This window comes from Drosophila subpulchrella, unplaced genomic scaffold, assembly GCF_014743375.2.
Source record: "Drosophila subpulchrella strain 33 F10 #4 breed RU33 unplaced genomic scaffold, RU_Dsub_v1.1 Primary Assembly Seq53, whole genome shotgun sequence".
In the NCBI taxonomy this organism is placed as follows: Eukaryota; Metazoa; Arthropoda; class Insecta; order Diptera; family Drosophilidae; genus Drosophila; species Drosophila subpulchrella.
This window is the reverse complement of record NW_023665690.1, coordinates 529132-555073: the sequence shown is the minus strand read 5'-3', so window position 1 is coordinate 555073 and position 25942 is coordinate 529132. Positions and strand designations below refer to the sequence as shown.

General features: G+C 35.5%; 3 protein-coding genes across 4 annotated transcripts in view; 2 read left to right on the top strand and 1 right to left on the bottom strand.

The window, feature by feature from the left end:
* The first annotated feature begins 323 nt into the window (after positions 1-323).
* LOC119562501 lies at positions 324-1998 on the top strand. The gene is made up of 2 exons (XM_037875711.1): positions 324-1779; positions 1857-1998. The coding sequence occupies exons 1-2, from the start codon at positions 709-711 to the stop codon at positions 1863-1865; spliced, it is 1080 nt and encodes a 359-aa protein (XP_037731639.1). The 5' UTR covers positions 324-708; the 3' UTR covers positions 1866-1998.
* Positions 1999-3627: 1629 nt separating this feature from the next.
* On the top strand, positions 3628-5652 carry LOC119562500. The gene is made up of 2 exons (XM_037875710.1): positions 3628-4529; positions 4830-5652. Exons 1-2 carry the CDS (start codon positions 3894-3896, stop codon positions 5262-5264), a joined length of 1071 nt encoding a protein of 356 aa, XP_037731638.1. The 5' UTR covers positions 3628-3893; the 3' UTR covers positions 5265-5652.
* A 19908-nt stretch (positions 5653-25560) lies between these two features.
* The window catches only part of LOC119562499 (RNA polymerase I-specific transcription initiation factor RRN3-like), a 51496-nt gene continuing 51114 nt past the window's right edge, over positions 25561-25942 (bottom strand). For both annotated transcript variants that reach the window (XM_037875707.1, XM_037875708.1), the window contains exon 6: positions 25561-25894. In XM_037875707.1, coding sequence (XP_037731635.1) covers positions 25726-25894 — 169 coding nt within the window. In that variant the 3' untranslated portion in view covers positions 25561-25725. The remainder of the gene's footprint in view (positions 25895-25942) is intronic.

Genomic DNA, 25942 nt, shown 5'->3' with positions numbered 1-25942 from the left:
TCGTTGTATCAGCCAAAGTATCAATATTTAATGAAATTGATTAAACCAATTAAGGGGATACACATGTTCACGTTTTCAGACAAGGAAAAAGTCGTCAGTCCAGAAAGGGCTAGACCACACTCAATAATGATATTTGATGACGTAACAAACGCAAACAGCAATAAGAGATTATTTCTGTATGGGTCGCCACAAACACATAGACTCCTTCTATCTATGCCAAACTTATACAAAAATACCAAAACATTTAATACGTGACAACGCTAATTTGATTATAATTTTTAAACAAGATGAAATGAATATAAAACATATTTACAATTGTTAGCAGTATATTAGAGAGGTTCATAGAATAAGCTGTATGCCGATGACTATTTAGTATTAATATCATTTACATGCTAACTTCCGCATTTATGTACCAATTCCGATATTCCGATTCAATGTAAAACTAAGTTAAGCTAATATATGACGATAAGGATATTGTAAAGATCGGAGAACGGTCACACTGCGATATAAGAGAGACTAGCGAGCACATGTGTAAATTTAAGCCAATATAGAAAATACGAATAAAAAGTGAAATAGAACGGCGATAACAACTTCAGAAGTGGGATAGACACCTTTTAAACACCCGCCTACGTAAACATTTCTGGTCATCCGAGGACACACAGTTTTTTTTTCCCTTACAATTGCGATCGCGTACGACGCCATTCTGAAATGGACAAGAATCAAATTGTTGAGTGGCTACAAGCCAATGAAATCTTGTTCCCAACAAGTGCAACTTTAAGGCAGTTGCGCAAGCTTGCGTTGGATGCCGGTTGCCAAGAAGCGGCTGATATCCCGGAAAACACATTGGAGGAAGAAGACGCCAAAATTGATATACTAAGTCAAGGAACCGCTAGCGAAGACATACACATACACACATTGGAAGAAGAGGAAGCATTGCTTGACGCCGCCATAAGGGTGGCTGAAAAGAAAAAGATATTGGCCGGATTGATGCAAAACAACAACAAGACGACAGATGACATTAGAATGGTAAAGCAGCTCATGGTCCCGTTTTCTGCCACTGAAAATGAGGAAGCTCTTAAGTGGATTTTGGATTTTGAGAGAATCTGCAGAGATGTTAATGAGTGTAAAAATTTTCAATTGCGCTGCGTACGAATGCTTATGAAACCGGGCACAGATGCGGACTTGTTTGTGCGTGTTGACCGATCGAGTACTTATGACGAATTTAAGAAAAACTTTATAGAAACATTTGGTCATGGCAGTTCAACTGCTGATATTGTATTGCTGTTAAAGGAAACCATTTTTAACCCTGCGAAGAACACCGTTATGGGATACATACTTCTTATGGAGGAAATTGCTATGCGTGCTAACATCGACGAAAAATTGACAGTCCAGTTCATCATTGATGGTTTTCGTGATCGTTCAGCCAATATCGCCCTATTGTACACAGCTACAACAATCGGACAATTGAAAGAGTTGGCTCGGAAGTATGCAAGTCTAAGTAAGAAGTCGCACAATTTTTCCCACCGCGCAGAAAGTTCTGGAAATGAGCGGAACACAATCCGCTGCTATAATTGTTCCGCTTATGGGCATTACGCTTCGTCGTGTACTGCGTCGAAACGCGAGAAGGGGTCCTGTTTCCGTTGTGGATCCCTCCAACATATGCTGAAGGATTGTCAACAGAAGCCTACAATTAATCCGCGGATGGTGGGCGCAGCCAACAACCAGCCGATTCGAGATGACGAAGAGGGGCACAATATGTTTATTCCGATTGTTAACCAGGTAGGAGTATATTTTTACACTGATTGTCAACAGAAGCCTAACGTAACCTTACTTTCTGCCATGTTTGATACGGGAAGCGCCATTAATTTAATTCAGCACGCTGCGATTCCTTATAGTAACTTTAGCGATGTATTGTTTCCGACGGACTACTGTGGAGTTAATGGATTTAAGATTAAAACTTTCGGGAAAATATTTGTTAGACTTGTTTTTCAAAACAGAGAAGAAGAAATTTCATTTTTTGTTGTACCCAACAACTATGTTGCAACTAATGTTCTTTTAGGACGTAAGTTTTTGGAAAAATTTGGAATAAAATTGATTTTTAAGGATAAGATAAAAGAAATTGTAGAATTGCATTTATTTAAGAATATTGAAACAAATCGAGACAGTGAATCATTGAATAGATTGAACATTGACAGTGAACCATTGAAGAGTTTAGTGAATATTGAAACATATCGAGACAAAGAATCATTGAATAGATTGAACATTGACAGTGAACCATTGAAGAGACTAGTGAATATTGAAACATTAAATAGATTACAGAATATTGAAACAAATCGAGACAGTGAATCATTGAATAGATTGAACATTGACAGTGAACCATTGAAGAGTTTAGTGAATATTGAAACATATCGAGACAGTGACCCATTGAAAAGCAGTAGAAGATTTGAAGAATTATGTAATGAGAGTAAAATAGATAGTAATGATAGCATACCATACATATATAGTATTGATGTATTTAAGGATGATGAAAGTATTGACATTGACCCGAAGTTAAGTGATAAGGATAGGTGCGAGCTTAATGATATAATAAGATTAAATTACTTAAGTTTATCCAACATCCCAGCTATCCAACATAGCTATGAAATGAGACTAAGACTTAAGTCGGAAGAGCCTGTACGATCTGTACCAAGAAGACTTTCATATCAGGAAAAGAAAGAAGTAGATTTAAAAATTGATGAGTTATTGAAAAAGGGATTTATAAGAGAAAGCAATTCGCCCTATAGTTCCGCAATTGTACTTGTTAAGAAAAAATCCGGAGAGAAGCGTATGTGTGTAGACTATAGACAACTTAATAAGATAACCATTCGTGATGGATACCCGCTTCCCCTCATAGATGACTGCTTAGAAAGATTAGAAGGAAACAAATATTTCACACTTTTAGATTTGAAAAGTGGATACCACCAAGTGAAAGTAGCAGAAAGTTCAGTGCAGTATACAGCTTTTGTAACACCCTCCGGTCAATATGAATACACAAGAATGCCTTTCGGACTCATGAATGCACCCGCAGTATTCATGAGATTTATTAACTTTATTCTGCAACCTTTGATTCGCGAAGGAAATGTAGTAGTCTATATCGACGATATTGCTATAGGTTCGAAGACATTGAATGAACATTTTACGACGGTAGGAAGAGTTTTACGAATTTTAGCAGAGTACCGATTAGAAATTAAGGTAAGTAAATGCCAGTTCGCTTACGAAAGCATTGAATTTTTAGGGTACACACTCAGTGGAAAAGGAATCAGTCCAAATTATGAGCACACATCAACTATTAAACATCTTCCGATACCAAAAGATCGCCATGGAATGCAAAAATGCTTAGGATTATTTTCTTACTTTAGGAGATTTATTCCGGCATACTCAAAAATAGCGAAACCATTGCAAGAGCTCACAAAAGTAGGCGCTAAGTATGAACTCAGTGAAGATTGCATCAATATTTTTGAATATCTTCGGGAGAAATTAATTTCATTTCCTATACTATCTTTGTACAACCCGAACCGAGAAACTGAATTGCATTGCGACGCAAGTAGCGAGGGATTTGGTGGAATCTTATTGCGAAACAGGATGATAGCAAGTTCCACCCAATAGCCTACTTTTCACAAAGAGCAACAAAATTAGAGGCAAGATATGAAAGCTTCAAATTGGAAACTTTAGCTGTAGTCTACTCATTACGAAAATTTAGAATATACCTAGAAGGAATTCCATTTAATATAGTGACAGATTGTAATGCAGTAGTATTATGTCTAGGAAAAGGACGCCTTAATTCAAGTATTGCCAGATGGGCTTTAGAGTTGGCCAATTATAATTATACCCTTAAGCATCGTAGTGGAAAATATATGACACATGTTGATACATTGAGTAGATACCCTTCAGCCTTAAATGAGAATTTTGAGTATGAACCTGTAGTGAATATTCAGGAAAGAGACAACAAAGATCAAATAGTTTCAGTAATTGACAGTGACGACATTAATCTTCAGCTTCAGATAACGCAAAATAGGGATAGTATTATAGTAAAATTGAAAGAACAATTAGAACTTGGAATTGTGAAGAACTTTATATTGAATGACGGAATTGTTTATCGATTAGGTGAGAATGATATTGAACTGTTATATGTACCAGCTGAAATGGAATCCCATATAATTAGAAGAGTTCATGAAAATTTATGCCATTTAGGTACAGAGAAATGTTTAAAGGAAATAATGAGACATTATTGGTTTCCGAACATGAAATCTAAAATAGAAGCATTTATTGGAAATTGTTTAAACTGTATCATGTTTACGGTACCCACACATGCGAATAATCGAACACTACATAATATACCCAAGCGACCAATTCCTTTTGATACATTACATATAGATCATTTTGGACCATTGCCCTCAGTCATATCGAAAAAGAAACATTTGTTAGTAATTATTGATGGATTTACCAAATTCGTTAAATTGTTTCCGGTAAATTCAACGAGTACGAAAGAAGTTAACATTTGTTTTTCGAAATATTTTCAATATTACAGTCGACCACGTAGAATCGTAAGTGATAGAGGTACATGTTTTACGTCATTAGAATTTGCAAAATTTTTATTGGAAAATAATATCGAACACGTTAAGGTAGCAACTGCGTCACCTCAGGCGAACGGCCAGGTGGAGAGAGTAAATAGGACTGTAAAAGCGATGCTAGCCAAGATAACTGAACCAATTAAGCACGAGGATTGGAGCAAACTCTTAGTTAAGGCCGAATATGCCATTAATAATTCAATGCATTCAACTACGAAAGAATTACCCTCAGTGTTGTTATTTGGAGTTCAGCAGAGAGGTTGTAATATTGACGCATTAACAGAATACTTAGATGATAGAAATGATATACCACAGTGTGATTTAGTAAATGTCCGCAAAAACTCTTCAGATAAAATTGAACAGTGTCAGAAAAGAAGCAAGGAATATTTTCAGAAGAATCACAAAAATCATGTAGAATTCGCAGAAGGCGATTTTGTTGTAATGCGAAACATTGACACCACAATTGGTACAAATAAAAAATTTGTGCCAAAGTACAAAGGACCATACATCGTTAAAAAAGTTTTGCCAAACGATAGGTATGTTGTAAGTGATATTGAAAATTGTCAAATTAGCCAAATTCCCTATGATGGAATTGTAGAAGCATGTCGGTTGCGGAAATGGGCAGATTGGCGTAATCAGTGTGAAAGTAACTCCTAAAATGTTAGTCTAATACTTATGTCTAATTTATTTATAACTAACCAACTTTGTGCACATATATATCATAACTATTCTAATTAGCTTATACGTACAGATACAAAACTAGAAACTCACGATCGAGGACGATCTAATTGTCAGGATGGCCGAGCTGTTAGCAGTATATTAGAGAGGTTCATAGAATAAGCTGTATGCCGATGACTATTTAGTATTAATATCATTTACATGCTAACTTCCGCATTTATGTACCAATTCCGATATTCCGATTCAATGTAAAACTAAGTTAAGCTAATATATGACGATAAGGATATTGTAAAGATCGGAGAACGGTCACACTGCGATATAAGAGAGACTAGCGAGCACATGTGTAAATTTAAGCCAATATAGAAAATACGAATAAAAAGTGAAATAGAACGGCGATAACACAATGATCATGTTATAGGCGATATGACTTTTAAGCAAATTATAAAAATTTGTGAGGAATGCTGGAAGCAAAAATATGAATTTGTTCTCATAAGTAAAGATAATGATATTGATAAAGGACGATATAGAAAAGGATTCGATAGTTTTATACATCTATAATCATCATCTCTCGATCAGCTCTGGATCAGCTCGGCATCAGCTTTGGATCAGCTCTGGATCAGCTCTGGATCAGCTCTGGATCAGCTCTGGATCAGCTTTGGATCAGCTTTGGATCAGCTATATATATATATATATATATATATATAATATCATATATTTTACTAGTAAATAATTGGCTTTTAAACAAACAACAACAACAGCAACAACAACAACAGCAGCAATAGTGAAATCAAAAAATAAGACTAAAGTGTTGGATGATCTGGTTCAAACCAGATTGTTGTTGACACAGAAATTGAAGAGCATGAAGTCGAATGAAATGGATCAAATTAATATGCTGGAAAATACCTTTAAACCAATTACAAAACCTTTGAATGTGATTGCGGAAAATTTTCTAAAAAAGAACAAGAAGGCAAATAAATACAACGTTGAGAATCCGACTAACCCGAACAACAACAACAACAATAATAAGCGTGAACTGATAAAATATGATGATCATCAGCATCGAGGTCGTCGAGAAGGAGAACAACAGCAGCAGCAGCAGCAGCAGCAACAACAACATGTTGAAATGCTTAAACACAAAAGACGATACTCTCCAAAGAGGGTTATGCGAAGAAGACTAGACACCAACAACAACAACGATTTGGGGATAAAAGTGGGAAAATTTAAATCCTATAATGCAAACAGTAGGAAAAGAAGACCTTATCAACGCAGAAACATCCAGCATGAGGATGCTGCTGCTGCTGCTGCTGCTGCTAATGCTGATGATGATGATGATGCTAATGTGTTTGATATGGAATTTAATCGTCCGCAAATAACGAGTTTTCCAATAATCAACAACAACAACAACAACCCACCCGACTTGATAGATACTTCCAACGATATCCTATCGGACTATACTTCATTTTTGGATGGTCAAAGAGCAAAATACTCTAATTTATTAGAAAAAAACAGTCCTGCACACACACAAAACGGCAACGACGACGACGACGACGACCACAATGCAGTAGTTAATAGTAGTACATCTGCTGCTCTCCCTCTCCCTCTCCCTCCTGCTCCCCCTGCCCCCCCAGCTCTCCCTGCTGCTGCTGCTGCTGCTGCTGCTGCTGTTGATGATGATGATTATGATTTAAAATTAGGTCTTTTTACAAATCTCAAACGTAATGCTAACATTGAGAATTTATCTTTAGCAGCAGTCCAGCCTAATAACAAGAGATACAAATTACCTTTTAATCTGCTACAAAGAGATTCTATGCTTGAAAAAAGTCGTAAGGTCAATGGTCCCAAATTTAATAGATTTAAAAAAACAGCACAGACATCGTCGTCGTCGAACATTATAAATTTTACGCCGAGATCACACACACACACAAAAAAACGAAGTGCTCACACAGAAAATTTACCTCTGCCTCAGTCTTCTTCTTCTTCCTCTAATAAAAGATTAAAATTAATCGAAAAAAGAGATTCTATGCTTGAGAAAAGTTTTTTGATAAATGGACCCAGATATCCAAGATATAACAAAACAAAACAACAACCACAACAACAACAACAACAAAACAACAACAATGTGATCAAAAAGGAAAAACAAATTGCAATCAAGAGAAAAGTTTCGATCAAGAAATCACCGTTTTTGCGTAATATTCAGCTTTTAAAAAGTCAAAAACAATTGGACATGTTGTATGGTCTGAATATAGAAGAAAATGGTGAATGGTATTTTGCCAATAGTAAATTGAAATATAATAATAATACAATTATTATTGATAAGGAAAAATGGAAATTGACTCCTGGTCTATTTCAATTGCTATTTCACACGAAGCCCGCGCATTATTCAAATCTAGACTTGAAAAATTATCGAGATATTATGTTAAGAACAAACGCACACAAACGAAAATATCAGAATATTTCACAACTTAAGGGGTCTAAATCATTTAAGTATCAGCATATTATAAAAAATCTATTCAAACCGAAAACACAACTTATTGGTAAAGGTTTGCTTACAACACAAACAGCAGCAGCAGCAACAACAAAATCTTACTCCAAGGAGGATAGAGGATACAAGTATTGGGATGATCCGAATGAATTAATCGAGAGATTACGATTACTATTAGCATCCGAGAGTGCTGGAAATACCAATCACAAAAACGAAATTATATCCATTATTGAAGAGCTTAGAGAGGCAAATATAATAAAATGAATCAGATTAATAAATATGGTGAAAGCTTGTCGTCCGGAGGAGTAGGAGGAGGAGGAGGAGGAGGAGCAAGTCTAAAAAAATATATTTTAAATCGACAAGAGAAAACGGATAGTGATTTAAACAGCTTGAGACAGAGCATAAATACTTTAAAAAGCAAAATAATTACATTGGAAACAAACCTTCAATCAGATGTCACTGAAAGTGCGAATCTTATAAAATTAGCTCTAGAAGACTACTCTCAAGATATTTATACTAAGTATATAGAGCGATTAGAAGAAAATATTCAACGGCTTGAGGACGTTCTCTTTAAATTACTCTCTACACAGCTACCTACGGATGAGGTGAAAATAATTAAAGTACAGTTCCCTATTATTATCAAAGGTATTGAAAATAAACAAAATGAGTGACAACAACAACAATAACTTGATTGCGGATAAAAGACAACTCACCGAAGAGTTGCATAGACAAGGACGAAAAAATTTTATCAGACGACGTGTGATAATGAAGGGGATAGATGATTTATGGCAAGCCGATTTAGTTGAAATGATACCCTATCAATTATATAATAAGGGATATCGTTATCTTTTAACTGTTATTGACACGTTTTCGAAGCAAGCATGGGCTGTTGCTATTAAAAACAAAACAGGAGACAGCGTCACAAAGAGTATGAAAAGCATTTTCGATGACGCACAAAGAAAACCGAAAAACTTACAAACAGATGATGGTAAAGAATTTTTCAATAAGACATTTCAAAATCTGATGAAATTAAATCATAATAATCATTATTCAACGTATAGTATTTTAAAAGCCAGCATCGTTGAACGATTTAATAGAACCATCAAAAATATGATGTGGAAAGAGTTCAGCTATCAAGGTAGCTACAAATGGATTAATATCTATAAGGCATTGATTGCTAAATATAATAACACAAACCATAAAACAATTCTGATGGCGCCAAACGATGTAAGTTTTCTAAATGAAGAATTACTCCTCCAAACCGTTTACAATCATCTGAAAATCACTCATAAACCAAAATTCAAAGTTGACGATTATGTGCGAATAAGTAAATATAAACATGTGTTCGAAAAAGGTTATACTCCAAACTGGACAACTGAGATATTCCAAATCAAACGGATACAAAATACCAATCCCATTACGTATATATTGAAAGATTATCGGGGAAATGATATTTAGGGAGGATTTTACGAATATGGGCTGATGAAAACTAAATTTCCCGATACATATCTAGTGGAGAAGGTTATTAGACGTCGAAATGGTAGAGCATTCGTTAAATGGTTAGGATTCTCATCAGAGCATAATTCCTGGATTGATTTGTAAGCACACACACACACACGCAGCATACTATATATGTGTATGTGTAAAGTCTATAAACATTTCATTCCGTCCCGAACCGTTAAGATGCCGATAACATTAACACTAACAGGCAATACGTCAGTACTTGTTGCAGATTATTTTCCTCCAATTGAACTTGAACAGAACTATCAGTGTGCGTTAATCAGCCAGGACACTTATAATTCGATTCCAAACGTTGACGTAGACAATAATTTATTTCATATTGGTAAACATTTGATAAAAATCCCCGTAGGTTCCTACGAAATCAGCGATATTAACGACCTATTGACGCGAAAATATAGAAAGTTAACACAGAATGAGACCGACGGAAGTCCCAAATTTTATCTAGTTCAGAAATATTCTCTGCAACTGATGAAATATATTTCAATAAGGAAAAGTCAATCGGCTCTTTATTGGGATTCACTTCGAATATATTAAGCCCTAATATATTACATACTTCTGATAAGGCAATTGATATCACAAAAATTAATACAATTTGTTTACAATGCAATATTATAAATGGTACATATATAAACAACGAAACAACACACACACTACATCAGTTTGCGCTTGTCGTTAGTCCTGGATATAAAATAACTGAGGTACCACAAAATGTTATATATCTACCAGTAAACACAAAAGAAATACATTCGATAACTTTAAAAATCTGTGATCAAGACGGTAATCTGATTAATTTTCGCGGTGAAAGAATTACAATAAGATTACATTTAAAACCAATATAAAAAAAATGATTACATGCAACAACAACAACAACGTCTATAAAAAGGCATTATCACTCAATTCTCCCTCACTCGCTTCACCAACGCTGACCAGATTAGCTACTCGACAACAACAACGACGGCGACGACAACAAAAACAAATCCCATTAACGGAGTGCAATAAAAAATTTTTATTGAGTTTAGGATTCAAATTAAAAAAAAAAAATGTTACATATAATTAACGTGCTCGAGAAACCAACTATTGATAATTCAATAATAAAGAAAGATTATCATAGTTATTCACCCTATTTGCGATCGTATGAGAACAATGACGAAATTCGGATTGCCATACAAAATGAAGATTTGTATGTGTTGCCGAGCGAAAGTTTTCTTCACATTCAAGGGCATATCACAAAAGTTGATGATCAAATCGAAACCACAATAGCTTTATTGAATAATTGTATGGCGTATCTATTTAGTGAAATTCGATATGAATTGAATGGTATTGAAATTGATCGAACACGACATTTGGGTGTAACAAGCGATTAAAAAAATTATTTATCAATTAAAGAAAATCAAGAACACTTGCTCGAAAATTGTGGATGGTCCATCACAGACCATTTAAAACTTGAAAGAGGAAACTTTAATTTTTGCGTGCCGTTGAATCTGTTACTTGGATTTGCTGAAGACTACAATAAAATATTGCTTAATGGGAAACACGAGCTAGTTCTATTAAGAGGAAAAGATAACGATGATGTTTATAAGAGCACTGCTGTAGCTTTAACAATGAGTCAATTGAAAATGACGATTTCGAGCATTGTTTGGAAAATGCCTCATGTACAATTGTCTGATGCTTATAAATTGTACATGTTTAATGTGATAAACAATCAAACGCCATTATTGATTCCCTTCAGGAGTTGGGATATATATTATAACCCAGTAGTTCCACAGACTACTACATTTATTTGGAGTGTTAAATTAGCTGCTGAAACTGAACGCCCTCGCTATGTTATTATCGCATTTAAAAACAATAAGAAGTATGTTGATTGTGATTTAGTCGATGTGAAAGCATATCTCAATTCTGAAGTATATCCGTATGACGGATTAAATCAAAATTATTCTTATAATAGATATGCACTATTATACGATATGTATATCAATTTTCAAAAAAGTTACTACGGCTGTGAGTCACAACCGTTATTATCGCTAGAGACTTATAAAAATAAGGCTCCCATTATTGTCTTAGATATAACGCATCAAAATGAAGCAGTAAAAAGTGGAACCATTGATATACGAATTGAGATTAAAACACAAAAACAATCTTCAAAAACATCTGCATACTGTCTCATAATTCATGATAAATTATTCGAATATACACCGCTATCAAACGAGGTTAGAAAAATATTATAAATATATGTACGTACATATATGTGAATATTTTTTCTATTTCGTTCTCTGTGAGAATGCAAGCAAGCAAGCAAGCATTTGTAGCAAGTCGAACTGCAAGCTAGAAACTACAATCAAAACGAGAATAAAAACAAAAAAAATATAAATAAAAATGTTGCGAATAATAATCATTACAATTATTTTACTATTCGGTTGCAATTCGGGAGGAAACTGTAATCCTACTCCGAATCCTGAATTTGCTTCTTTTCTGAATATCACCAATAGTATCAATGCAAATACAAAAAGTGTAGAATTTAATATAACATTATCAAACAACGAGGTGTTAAAAGTAAACCTCTCATTACAATTTATGAGACAATCATCATCAACACCACCACCACTACCACCACCACCACCACCAACCACAACAATAAAACCCAGTGAGTGGGTGGAATTGATAACTGAATCGTCAACACCACCACCACCACCACCAGCAGCATCAACATCAACAGCTAACGATGAGGACAATGCTGAGGATAATATTAAATTGAATTGTTCCAAGCAAACCTAATAGAAAAGGAGAAAAATATTGGAGGAATATTGAATGCAACAGTACCATTCTATAGGCACTTTAATCTCCAATATAAAGAGTCGGCTATATCAATTCGTTGTTTGTATAAAAGCAATTATGAGAAGAGAACACTAAATATAAAATGCAAGCAATATATTGAAACAATCATAATTGAACGTTTATTAGCAAACGGTGAAGTAGAACAAACATTTGTTGAAAAAAACCCCAACACCCTGAATAACATTATCCTCAACGAAGACATCAATAACTATGTACAAACTGAGACGATGACAATCACTTGAGAGAGAGAGAGAGAGGGGCACGCGCTAGAAGTCGATGACAACACAAACAAACAGACGCAGCCAATAAACGATAATCAGTGGAGAGCCGGAGTCCGAGAGAAAGAGAGCAGACAAAAAAAAATTTTTTAATCTTTTTTATACTTATACCTATATATATATATATTTATATACACATACTTTATTCATGCATTTACTTACTAGTGTTGCTAAGCTATCAGCCCAAAACAAATGCATCAAATACTCAATAATCAGTAGAGAGCCAAAGCCAGAGCCCGAGAGAGAGACGACAAAAAAAAAATTTGTATTTTTTATAACTATATACTATTCATGCATTCATGCATTTTTTTCTTTAATCACAATTCTGTTAAACTGGTCTCTAAGCATTCGCCCACAGGGAAAGTATATAATCGCATAATAAAAATTAATAAAATACAAAAAAAAATGAAAATAATTATGGTTTTGATATTATTATTTGTACTTGGAATCGTCGTCGGAATAGCGCCAGTAAAAAGCGAATCTGATATCAAAAAAATTCCCTATCAAACGGAAATTAAATACTCTAGTTTTGATCTCGTTGTAAACGAAACATTGACTGTCAAAGTAAATTTAATTTTTAAACTTAATACCGCATTTGTGGAAGTGATTCGAGAGAGCAGCACCAGCAACAACAAAAATCAACATGATAATAGATTTAAACGAGATTTGGTACTATTCGAGCAAATGCCTCATACTTTCCCCACGATCGATGAGGTAGTTGAAAATTTCCGCCAAGAGTTAATTAGAAAAGAAGAGGATATTGGTGGAATAATTGATGCACCCGCTGTAATTTGTAGATATTTCAAATTAAGATACTTGAGAAGTATTGTCAATATTCGATGCAATTATCATAGCGATTTCACAAAGAAAACATTACGAATTTTTTGTCATCACTATAATGCTGTAAGCAATACCAATGAGCGAAACCTGTTAGAGAAAAATTATTTTTTTTAACGAGACTTTACCAACGATGAGGGAGATGATTATTACGATGAAGCCAACCCCACCAACCTTCAGTTAGAGAGACACATCGGAACGTATAACATCAATGATTATCAACAGGTTTTGCATATGAATATTCAATAATAACAACACAAAAAAAAAAATGACATTTACAAAAAAAATTATTGATTTCATTCAAAATTATCTACACATTCTGTCGCCCGAGGATAAAGAGACTCTCCAAAATATACGATATACGATGCGATTAGAACATATTAAAAATTTAAATATTACCTTTAATCAAATGGAAACGAATAAAGACATGAGTACAACTTATGCTGCTGCTGCTGATTATGTAGTAGATTGTGAAAAAGAACAACATTCCAAGTACATTCAACAAAAATTGGTTGATGAACATGACGCATTACAAATTATGACCTCCTATCAAATTTTGTAAATATATATATATATATCAATTATTTTATTTGATTTATATATTTCAGATCGACATCATCATCATCGTCATCATCTAGTATATCCGAATAATAAGTGGAAGGCTTCCTGTGTTGTGTGTGTGTGTGTGTGTATTATAGAGCGAGAGATTGTAAAAAGGAAACAAAGAAAATGGGAAAAATTAAGGCAAGATAGAATGTGATATATAGTATATAGATTCAGCTATAAAATTGACTGTATGTTGGTCAGTAGATTTAGTATGTTGGAAATTATTCTCGAGTCTCTCTCTCCAGCATTTCGAACACAAAAAAAATGCATTTTCACGTATTCCTATTACTGTTAGTATGCGCAGTCGCTAAAATCACTTCAAATCAAACAACAACAACAATAACAACACCACAACCCCCGACAACAACAACAACAGAAACAGCAACAACAACACAAACAACAACCAGCACCAAAGAGCCATCCTCATCATCATCAGCAGCAGACAACACAACAGCAGCAACACAAACAACAACCAGCAGCATCACAGAACCAGACTCATCAGCAGCAGCAGACAACACAACAACAGCAACAACACAAACAACAACCAGCACCAAAGCACCAGCCTCAACAGCAGCAGCAGACAACGATGACGTTTCAAAAACACCACTTGTACCAAAATATGTCTATCATATTAACATTACTATTATATTTGTATTATTGCTTTTGTTAGTCTATCTTGCAATTGTAATATTTCAAATAATCTTTTCTTGTTATATAGACTGCATCAAAGTTGCGATGACTGAAGATACAGCATCAGCAGTTCTTAATAATAATAATTACGAACTTAATAATGTTTATTGTCCTCAAAATATTTAAAAAACAAAAATATTTCATATTGTGGTGAAATTAAAAGATCGTATTTAATATTGGGGTGAGCGGGAGGGAGAGCGGGAGGGAGAGCGGGAGGGAGAGCGAGAGGGAGAGCGAGAGCGGAAGGGAGGGCGAGAGCGGGATTTTTTTATCACTCACTTGTTGTGCAGTTGGGAATTAAAATCACCCACTCAGCCAATAAATTTAAAACCCTTTATTTCTTCGTTATCACAAAAAAAAAATACATACTTTGTATTGCAAGTGATTGTGTGTGTGTGTGTGTGCACTTATTGCGCAGTTGTGAATTTAAATCGCATTTTTTTCTCAAAGCATACTGTTATCACCCACTCAGCCAATAAATTTTAAACCCCTTTTTCTCTTCGTTATCTTTCACATAACTTAAAAAAAAAAACAAAAAAATTTAGCAAGCCACCTACTCAAATAAAAAAATTGAGCGTGGGGGTAGAAATAAACAAATTAATAATTTTTTTTTTTGCATTGGATGCAGTTATCGCGCATCCGGTGTTCAAAAGGGATTTCAAACAAAAAACAATTACTATGTATTTGCTAGTTATTGCGAGAAAATATAGCGTCCACATACACACAGTCAATCAGAGAAAAATTGTCAATAAATAGCGCTGGGACAGTCGAATTCAAAGGCATTTCATAATTGTCTTACATTGGCTAAGTACGTGAACAATATAAAACCCGCCGCCACCACCAACATCCAGACTTAGAACCAGAACTAAGCAAGCAAAAGTAAACATGGAGTCACAAACGATCAAATTCAAGCAAGTGGTAGTAGGAGCAGAAGAAGCATCCGATTCAAATTGGTTAAGCAAATTGGTTAGACCACCGAAAGCGCTTCGATGCTCCGATTGCAAATGCGTGGTGTGTACCCACAGACAACCCGGTTACGTAACCTCAGAAGAAGAAGAAGAAGAAGACTACAAGATCTTAACTCAAATTCCTGAGGACACCATTGAGGATAATAACGTAGGTCTCCGCCATAACCATACCTGCTGCGCCTAGACAAAAAAAAAAACATAAAAAAAGAATGTAAAATTACAATTTATTCTTCATCTCTTTTTTTATTTATATTTTTTTAATCAAAAAAAAAATAAAGGGCCCCAAAACACAAGTTTCTAAATCTATCATTGATGGTGATGGTGATGCTGCTAGTACTGATGATGGTACTACTGTTGATGCTGCTGGTGCTGCTGCTGCTGCTGCTGAAAAGGAAGATCCTCGACCCAATAAGTTGGTTAGATCCACCACTATTAACTCTGTTGCTAAACGAGGATCTATCAACATTGAAGACGCTGTTGATGTTGCTGATAGAGAAATTCGAGAGTTAAAGGATGAAATTGAAGAATTTCGTACGTTATACGATGATGTAATATCTAGCACCGATCTGAGGACCTTACGTACCATAAAAAAACTGTTGTCAGTAGGAACAGTACTTACGCCAGGGGACTACAGAGCATTACGCCCAATCAGGGGGCAATTCATGTGGAAGCCTTCAATTTAATGCAACGCTATCGCTTTTTGCGTGAAAACTTAGCAAAAAAAATCCTAAAATTATTATTGAAGATAATGATGACGTTTTCGGTGTGGGATACAGAAATAGGAAAGAATTAAGCAGTTATGAGATTGAAACATTCGTTAATACAGACGAAGTTGAGGACCTAAAAAAAGAAATAGACGAATTTTGTATTGAGTATGAAGATATTCTACCCGATTTTGAACTACAGACCTTACGTAATATGAGGAAATTGATGACGATAGGGCGCACACATATCAGACACCGATATGAAGATTTCGCGTAACATTAGAAAACGCTTCAAAGTAGGAGTTTATATTATAATGCAACGCTACCAGGATTTGGCTGAGAGAATTGAAAGGCGAAATTAATTATATACACATATTTAATAATAACCTATATACATATATACATATATATTAACCTATCAACATTAGTAAAAACTTATTTACTCCTGAAAATAGAATCTCTTAATATGCAACGTTCTCATTTCAGCTTACAGTCCCAAAAAAAAAAAAAAAAAACAATATTATGTGAGGTTTGTGAGAACTAGTATATACACTGTTAAAAACAAAACAAAAAAAATATTGTTTCTGTACAACGGCCTATTGCTTGTATTAATATTCACAAAGTATGGCACTGGAACGTTGGACAGAAACAATATATCAAATACCTTCAACGATCGTGCGTGTGTGTGTGTGTGTGTAACGTGAGTTGAAGAGTATATTTTTTTCTGTATCGATGAGGAGGATCTGCTATATTTAATAGATCTTTTTACGCGATCAGAAAAAAATATATTTTTAAAGCCTTCAAAAAAAAAAAAAAAAAAACAGAAATGCAGAGAAAGTGATGTGAGATAAAATGTATTTTTTTTTTGTGTCGCGGAAAAAGATTTGCTACTTATTTAATAGAAGAACTCTTTCCGCGATAACAAAAAAAAGATATTTCTAAAGCCTTCAATAATGTGTGTGTGTAGAAAATAAAAAAAAGTGAAGTATGCGATAAAAGAGTATATTGTTTGTGCCATCATGGGAAAAATATCTGATATATTTAATAGATATAGCACCACGGTGACATCAAAAATATATTTAAAGCCTTCAAAAATGCGGAGAAAGTGAAGTAAAAGAGTATATTGTTTTGATGTTATTGAGTGGAAAAATCTAATATATTTAATAGATATTGCACCACGATGACATCAAAAAATATATTTAAAGCCTTCAAAATGCGATGAGAGTGAAATGAGATAAAGAGTATACTGTTTTAACGTTATGGTGTGGAAAAATCTAATATATTTAAAACATCTTTAAACACGATAACTTCAAAAATATATTTAAAGCCTTCAAAATGCAGAGAAAGTGAAGTGAGATAAAGGGTATATTCTTTTTATTGTTATTGTGTGGAAAAATTTAATATATTTAATAGATCTTTTGTCACGATGACATCAAAAATATATTTCTAAAGCCTTCAAAAATGTAGAGAAAGTGAAGTGAGATAAAAAAGAGAGTATATTGTTTTCTATGGGGTACAAACTCTTTGTATTATAATTATATTCACATAATACGAAATTTTTGTAGTCCGTAGAATATAATATACATACATATATAAAATTTAAACGAGTAACGTCAAAAAAAATATATTTTTAAAAGGCTTCAAAAAAATTCAGAGAAAGTAAAGTGAGATAAAAAGCGTATATTGTTTTCTATGGTTACAAATTTTTTGTACTATATTAATATTCACATAATACAGGAGTTTGTAAACCGAAGAAAATAATATATATACATACATAACTTTTAAACGAGAGTGAGAGGTCAAGTGGGATTGGGAGTGGGAGGGGAGGGCGGAGTGGGCGCTATCGCAAACGAGAGTGAGAGTCCGAGGACAAGCGGGAGGGGAAGGGGGAGGGGAAGTGAGCGCAACCCCCCAGAGGGTCAAGCCCCAGGACAAGCGGGAGGGGAAGGGGGAGGGGAAGTGAGCGCGGCCCCAGAAGCTTCCACAACAACAACTTCCACTCGCGATAAGCGCCCCCGCACCAGCGATAAGAATTCTGTTCCAGAACATACAATCAAAAAGTGGTCCAGAACATACATATCCACCCTACTCATCATTGTATATCGAAAACAACTTTATTGATTTATAAAAGTATATTATTTGATTATTAAGTAAATTGAATTTACTTATAATGTTATGTTTACTTATTATACATTTTTATTACAATATAATTCTTTAGTTTAGTTATAGAAATTTAGTCCGTTAAAATTGATTTAAATATTTAAAACATTTTATAATTAACATTTTTAAAAAAAATCAAATTGTGATGTTTACTCAAGAAGTAAAAATTATGTAGTCGGATATTTTTCGCTTTAGAAAGGGTATAGGTGCAGTGGCACGCGCCAACAGCGAAGAGTAAATTGAATTTACTTATAATGTTATGTTTACTTTTTATACATTTTTATTACAATATAATTCTTTAGTTTAGTTATAGAAATTTAGTCCGTTAAAATTGATTTAAATATTTAAAACATTTTATAATTAACATTTTTAAAAAAAATCATATTGTGTTGTTTACTCAAGAAGTAAAAATTATGTAGTAGGATATTTTTCGCTTTAGAAAGGGTATAGTAAGTAACAAGTAAACCGCATTTTTTAATCATATGACAGTTATCCAACCCGTGAAACGGTTCCACATATGGAATTTATAAACAAATTTTTGAATTCAATCTCAGCTATGTTACCCTTGCCTTCAACGACATTGACCGTCCTGCTAAGATAAATAAACCAATCGTAAAGTAAACACAAGCTTCCGTTCGAAGCCCAAACTTTTCCGTTCGAAGCCCACAGTATTGCGTTCTAAGTTCAGAACATATTGCGTTCCGATTTTCAATCAAATTGCATCGGTCAGCATAATTTCATTTCACAACGAGATGCGACAGTTTCAGCATAAGCTTTTATTTTAAACAAAAAGCTTAAGAAAAGGAAAGCTTCTGGCCGAGGTTCATTGGATAATTTTTTAGAATTAAGAGCCAGTCCTATTTTACCCGAGACCGCGATCGGTTCACAAGTTTTAAAAAGTGTCTTGTATTAATTGTGTTTTAAGAATAAAGGTTTATCACCCGAGTTTTAAAAATAAAAAATTAAATTTTTTTTAAATCATCTACAAACGACGAATTTAATTGGCGCCCGTGGGGCCGCGTTAAATAAAAAGTTCCAAAAATTATTTAATGAAAAAATAAAATTTTTTTTCTAGCATGAAAATTGTGGGCGCCACAGGTTTGGGCGGCTTGTGGACGTTATAGTGGGCGTGGCATATTCACGTGACAAAATTGAGCTGCGTACAAAGCTACGGAATCAAAATCTGAAATCCCAATACCCTATCTTTGATAGTTTCCGAGATATCCGCGTTCATACTAACGATTTTTTGAAGTTTGTGGGCGTTAAAGTGGGCGTGGCAAACTTTTTTTGGGTCAATCGATAGGTATTGATGAGAACAATTCATTTCAGTTTAAATTTTTACTCTAGCATCAAAACTGTAGGAGCCACAGTTCTGGGCGGTTTGTGGGCGTTAGAGTGGGCGTGGCACTCTACTGAAACAAACTTGCGCTGCGTAAGAAGCTCAGGAATCTGCACACACTCTCAATAGCCTAGCTTTTATAGTGTTCAAGATCTCAGCGTTCATCCGGACAGACGGACAGACGGACATGGCTAGATCGACTCGGCTAGTGATCCTGATCAAGAATATATATACTTTATGGGGTCGGAAACGCTTCCTTCTGCCTGTTACATACTTTCCGACGAATCTAGTATACCATTTTACTCTACGAGTAACGGGTATAAAAATGAAATAATCCATTTAAAGGTGAATTTTAAAAAAAGGTGGACCAAAATCTTAAATCAAAAAAATACAAGAACACAAAACCAGAAACGCACTAAACTAAAACAGTTAAACAAACAAGCTCTTACAACAACAACAACAAAATCACAACACGCTGAAACAGGAAAAATTAAAGAAGGAAGAAAGGGGATTCTATCGCCAATAATTTCTACTGAATCCAGGAAGGAAGATCAACCCACAACCTCACAGAAGGAAGACCCCATCGGGACAGTCTCGTGAGAAATTAATTTTCAATAATAAAAAAATTAAAGATTATAATCTAAGATCAGGGAATTTAAGAAAAAATAATATAAGATTTAAACATTGATAAAAAGTAAGATAGATTCGCAATTTAATAAAAAATATCGAGAAACAATCTGGAAGATTTAATAAATAGCTTTGGTAAAATAAATTTAACAATGGCAACCGGAGGTTCAGCACCAAATTTTTCTGCAGGTAGTATAGCCACAGCAGGCGGCTTAACAGTGGAATTAATAAATAGATTGATAAATGTTCAATTAAATGAAGTAAGCAAGAAAATAGAAGGTTTAGAAGGAAAGTTAGCCACAGATGCAAACACTGTGGAGGATTATAAAATACAAATAATCGACCCAACTATAAAATGCGACTATAGTCAAACATTTTTATAATTATAATAATAAAATGCGATACAACACTTGAAGTGGTAAAATCTTTACCAAAATTCACGGGGGAACCAACACAATATGTAGGTTGGGGGGAAGCCGCAGAAACTGTAGAGTCTCTATAAAATTCAAAGTGAACAATATTTTATCGCCTAAACAATTTTACGAAATACAATTTTGGGAGCTGCCCATGATGCTCTTACCAATCATGGCACCGTTTTAAACTTTCGAGCAATCTTATCTAGATTGGACTTTATATATAGCGATAAATGACCAATACATATTCTCGAGTCAGAGCTAAGTATCCTCAGGCAGGGACGAATGACAGTTACAGAATACTATAATGAAGTCAATAAAAAAAATGACTCTACTAATAAACAAAACCATAATGACATACGGAAAGGACAGCGTAATTGCCAAAGAAACAAACAAAGCAATAAGGAGCAATGCTTTACGAATTTTTATATCTGGGCTAAATGGATCTATCTCAGAAACTCTTTTCTCATTAAATCCACCAGATTTACCCAATGCTTTGGCAAAGGTCCAAGAATTAGAATCAAACAATTTCCGTGCTCAATTTGCAAACAGGTTTCATGGATTTAAAAATGAAAATAAATATCAGGGAAACAACTTACGATTTGATCAAAAACGACAGAACAATGATACTAATAAAATTGGAAATAATTGGAGTAATAACCAGAATTATAATTGGCCACAAAAGGAAAATTTTTGGCAAAACGATAATCATAATAACAATCAAAAGCAGCAAGCCGTCGAGCCAATGGATGTTAATCCACCGATTCAACTCCAGAATAAACGTAGTTACAATCGGCAGCCGAATAATAATTGGCAGGCAAATAATAATCGAGGTAGATACAATAATAATTATTATCAAAATAATAATCGATCAAATTACTATCGCACTAATCAAAATAAAGAGCAAACTCAAGCTCAGAAAAGGGAACCAGATGGAACAGTAAATCAGCCAGCTAATAAAGTAACCAAATTAAACAATATCAACGAAGATCATTTTTTAGACCAGACCCCTACAGGGGAATGCCTTATTTAAATAGGACAGACCGAAAAACCAAGAAGCAGTTAAAGATTTTAATAGATACAGGAGCCACTGCTTGTTATATAAAAAAGGGAATTTTCGAAAATAAAAATGAGTTATCAATATACAAAAAGGTAACTACAGTTCATGGGTATTCAATTATTAGGTATTACCATATTATAAGTATATTTGAAACAGACAATTATTTTATGAAATCGAAGGATTAGAATCTGATTTAATTTATTAAGAACAATTGTAGCTATAATAAATAATTTTTCGGAATTATATAATGGCATAATTATCATTGTTTTTTGTGTTTTTATATGCACTTGTATGATTAACAATGCGAAAGATTCAGGATACCTTCGGGACCCGTCTTGAAACACGGACCAATGAGTCTAACATATGTGCAAGTTATTGGGATATAAACCTAATAGCGTAATTAACTTGACTAATAATGGGATTAGTTTTTTAACTATTTATAGCTAATTAACACAATCCCGGGGCGTTCTATATAGTTATGTATAATGATATTTATATTATTTATGCCTCTAACTGGAACGTACCTTGAGCATATATGCTGTGACCCGAAAGATGGTAAACTATACTTGATCAGGTTGAAGTCAGGGGAAACCCTGATGGAAGACCGAAACAGTTCTGACATGCAAATCGATTGTCAGAATTGAGTATAGGGGCGAAAGACCAATCGAACCATCTAGTAGCTGGTTCCTTCCGAAGTTTCCCTCAGGATAGATGGAGCATTTTAATGTTATATAAAATAATCTTATCTGGTAAAGCGAATGATTAGAGGCCTTAGGGTCGAAACGATCTTAACCTATTCTCAAACTTTAAATGGGTAAGAACCTTAACTTTCTTGATATGAAGTTCAAGGTTATGATATAATGTGCCCAGTGGGCCACTTTTGGTAAGCAGAACTGGCGCTGTGGGATGAACCAAACGTAATGTTACGGTGCCCAAATTAACAACTCATGCAGATACCATGAAAGGCGTTGGTTGCTTAAAACAGCAGGACGGTGATCATGGAGTCGAAATCCGTTAAGGAGTGTGTAACAACTCACCTGCCGAAGCAACTAGTTGTATACCTGTACATTACCGCTAAATGATTTATATTACTTGTGATATAAATTTTGAAACTTTAGTGAGTAGGAAGGTACAATGGTATGCGTAGAAGTGTTTGGCGTAAGCCTGCATGGAGCTGCCATTGGTACAGATCTTGGTGGTAGTAGCAAATAATCGAATGAGACCTTGAAGGACTGAAGTGGAGAAGGGTTTCGTGTGAACAGTGGATGATCACGAGTTAGTCGGTGCTAAGTTTAAGGCGAAAGCCGAAAAATTTCAAGTAAAACACAAATGCCATACAAATATATTATATAAATTAAGCTAATTATTATACTTGAATCATTTTGAAAGAAAGGGAATACGGTTCCAATTCCGTAACGTGTTGAGTATCCGTTTGTTAATAAATATGGGCCTCGTGCTCATCCTGGCAACAGGAACGACCATAAAGAAGCCGTCAAGAGATATCGGAAGTTTTCTTTTCTGTTTTATAGCCGTACTACCATGGAAGTCTTTCGCAGAGAGATATGGTAGATGGGCTAGAAGAACATGATATGTCGATATTTTCTCCTCGGACCTTGATAATTTATGATGGCGACACGCAAACTTCTTAACAGGCCGTACCAATATCCGCAGCTGGTCTCCAAGGTGAAGAGTCTCTAGTCGATAGAATAATGTAGGTAAGGGAAGTCTGCAAATTAGATCCGTAACTTCGAGATAAGGATTGGCACTGAAGATTGAGATAGTCGGGCTTGGTTGGGAAACAATTACATGGTTTATGTGCTCGTTCTGGGTGAATAGAGTGTCTGGCATTTATGTTGGTCACTTGTTTCCCGGATATTTTAGTTTCGTAGCCAATTGTGGAACTTTCTTGCTAAATTTTAAAAGCCAATTAGTTCTTATTAATTATAACTTTTATCAATTAAGAATCAATTCAGAACTGGCACGGACTTGGGGAATCCGACTGTCTAATTAAAACAAAGCATTGTGATGGTCCTAGCGGGTGTTGACACAATGTGATTTCTGCACAGTGCTCTGAATGTCAAAGTGAAGAAATTCAAGAAGGCGCGGGTCAACGGCGGGAGTAACTAAGACTCTCTTAAGTCGAGAAAAGGAGAAGGAGTGGGAGCGAAAAAGGAAAGAGCGCTTATGTGTCGCGACCAAAGGAAGGAACGGTACAGCGCCTACTTTTGGACTCTAATGTGTTGCCGTGTGCAGAAGGCGAAAGGTCGAACGGTAAAACCGTGGACTTAAGATTCTGGTGTGGTGCCGTTTACAGAGGAGACGAGGAGGGGCCGAGGATAAACGGTACCTGGAGGCCTATATAAGCGGAGCCAGCGCCTTAAGCTGGACCAGTCATCGATAATCAAACCACGAGTGAACACGTATACAGTAGTGAAAGTCAGGAAGGAGCAAGATCGTTAGGTCGATACATTCGGGACAGCATAGTCACCGAATTGAGACAAAGGTAGCTGGCAATACACGGCTAAGTTGAGTGAAAACTCGGTCGACACTTAGGAGGACTGCTCTAGCTATTTGATTGCCCGTGGCTCCGGCGAATCTTGCCGATCCTGACAGAAGTCTGGAAAGCGCAGCCGTTAACTACCTTGAGTCCGGTATGAAAGGTGATTCCTTTTAATGGGGAACCAAGTGCTTGGGAGGAGTATAGAGGAGACCCGGTCGACTGTTACGAGTACAGCTCTGGCGACGTCGAACGAATGCCCGAATATTCAAGCAGTATTGGGCAGACGTAACACCGTCGCACCCTAGTCAGAGAACGTTGTCCCATCCCTAAGCCCCAACAGCCCAACTCTTCGCCATCTCTTACGACTGGCAGTGGAAGTATCCGGTGCGGCGGAGGCCAACAAGCACGAAGGATCACCGAGACGTCGTCGCACGAGAAGCATCAGCACAATTCCATACACTTTGGATCCGGAGCCGTTTATAAACGCCTCATAACCAAAATTCTGAACTGTTGTTACTGTTTAGCCGGTCGGCCACGTTAACCATAAATATGGTGGGACGAACGCACAAATCTACTGAGCTAGTCTCACTAATTTCGTACGGAGCAAAAATATAAAAAAAAGTTCATTACAATGGTTTTTGATAAACAAAACCAAATTTCAAATACACTTTTACAAGACATTAGCGACAGCCATTAGCGTTGTGGGCAGAATGTATTCGGATAACAAACTTGAGCTGAACCAGAAGTCAAGGAATCTTCTGCTTGACCAGTTGTCTTTTGGCTTTTCCCAGATCTCAAAAAATCGCTTTTGCTCTCTGCCTGAGGTTGGTTCTTTTTCCCTTTTACTGGCTTTGTTGCCGGTGCCTTGTGCATCGCATTAGCTTCCTCAAACTCCCTGGCTTTCATACCCAGGTCTAATCCGGCAGCTTTTGGGCTGCTTGCCTCTCCTGCTGAGCGGGAGCTAGGCCTCTTGCCCTCGTACTTCACACTTTTTCTGGCGTTCTCGTCAGTACGCTGCTCTTCCTAATAGGGTCAGCCTTTGTCCGTCGCCTCCTCGAGGAATTTCCGGCCGCTCTCCTAGTTTGTATGCTAAAAACGTAAACTAAAATCGGAGAGTTTTTAAAGCATGACTGCACTCTCTGTCCACAGAACTCTCATCCTGGGTAAGGGGAGAGGGACGACGCGTAGACCAATTAAAACGATATAGATAATGAACGAATACAAAAATCTCACAAGGCTGGTGTTCCCTTTGGTTTTCGTTTATTAATTACACGTATGTTTTTTAAAGACAAATAAATTCGTTGAAACTGTTTTTTCACTGGTAAAGGTAACTTAGAGTCCATAACTTCATCACATTTCTTAAATAAGTTAAATGGTAAGTCGCGGAAGACGGTGAAGATGAAAGGGTGCCGTTTTTGTCAAACTATTGCTTCGTAGACATTTCCAAATGCTTTAGCATGTCCGATATAATGAAATCGTCCTCCTCGTCATCTGGTGGTGTAGAAAGGGACTTATTGGTAGAGCCACACACACAATTATCCGTGCCTTTGCATTGGTGAACTATGAAGTTGGCCTCAATATACTTCTTCGATCTTAAAATGAATAAGGACTTTTGTATATTGGCATATAAGGAATTATAT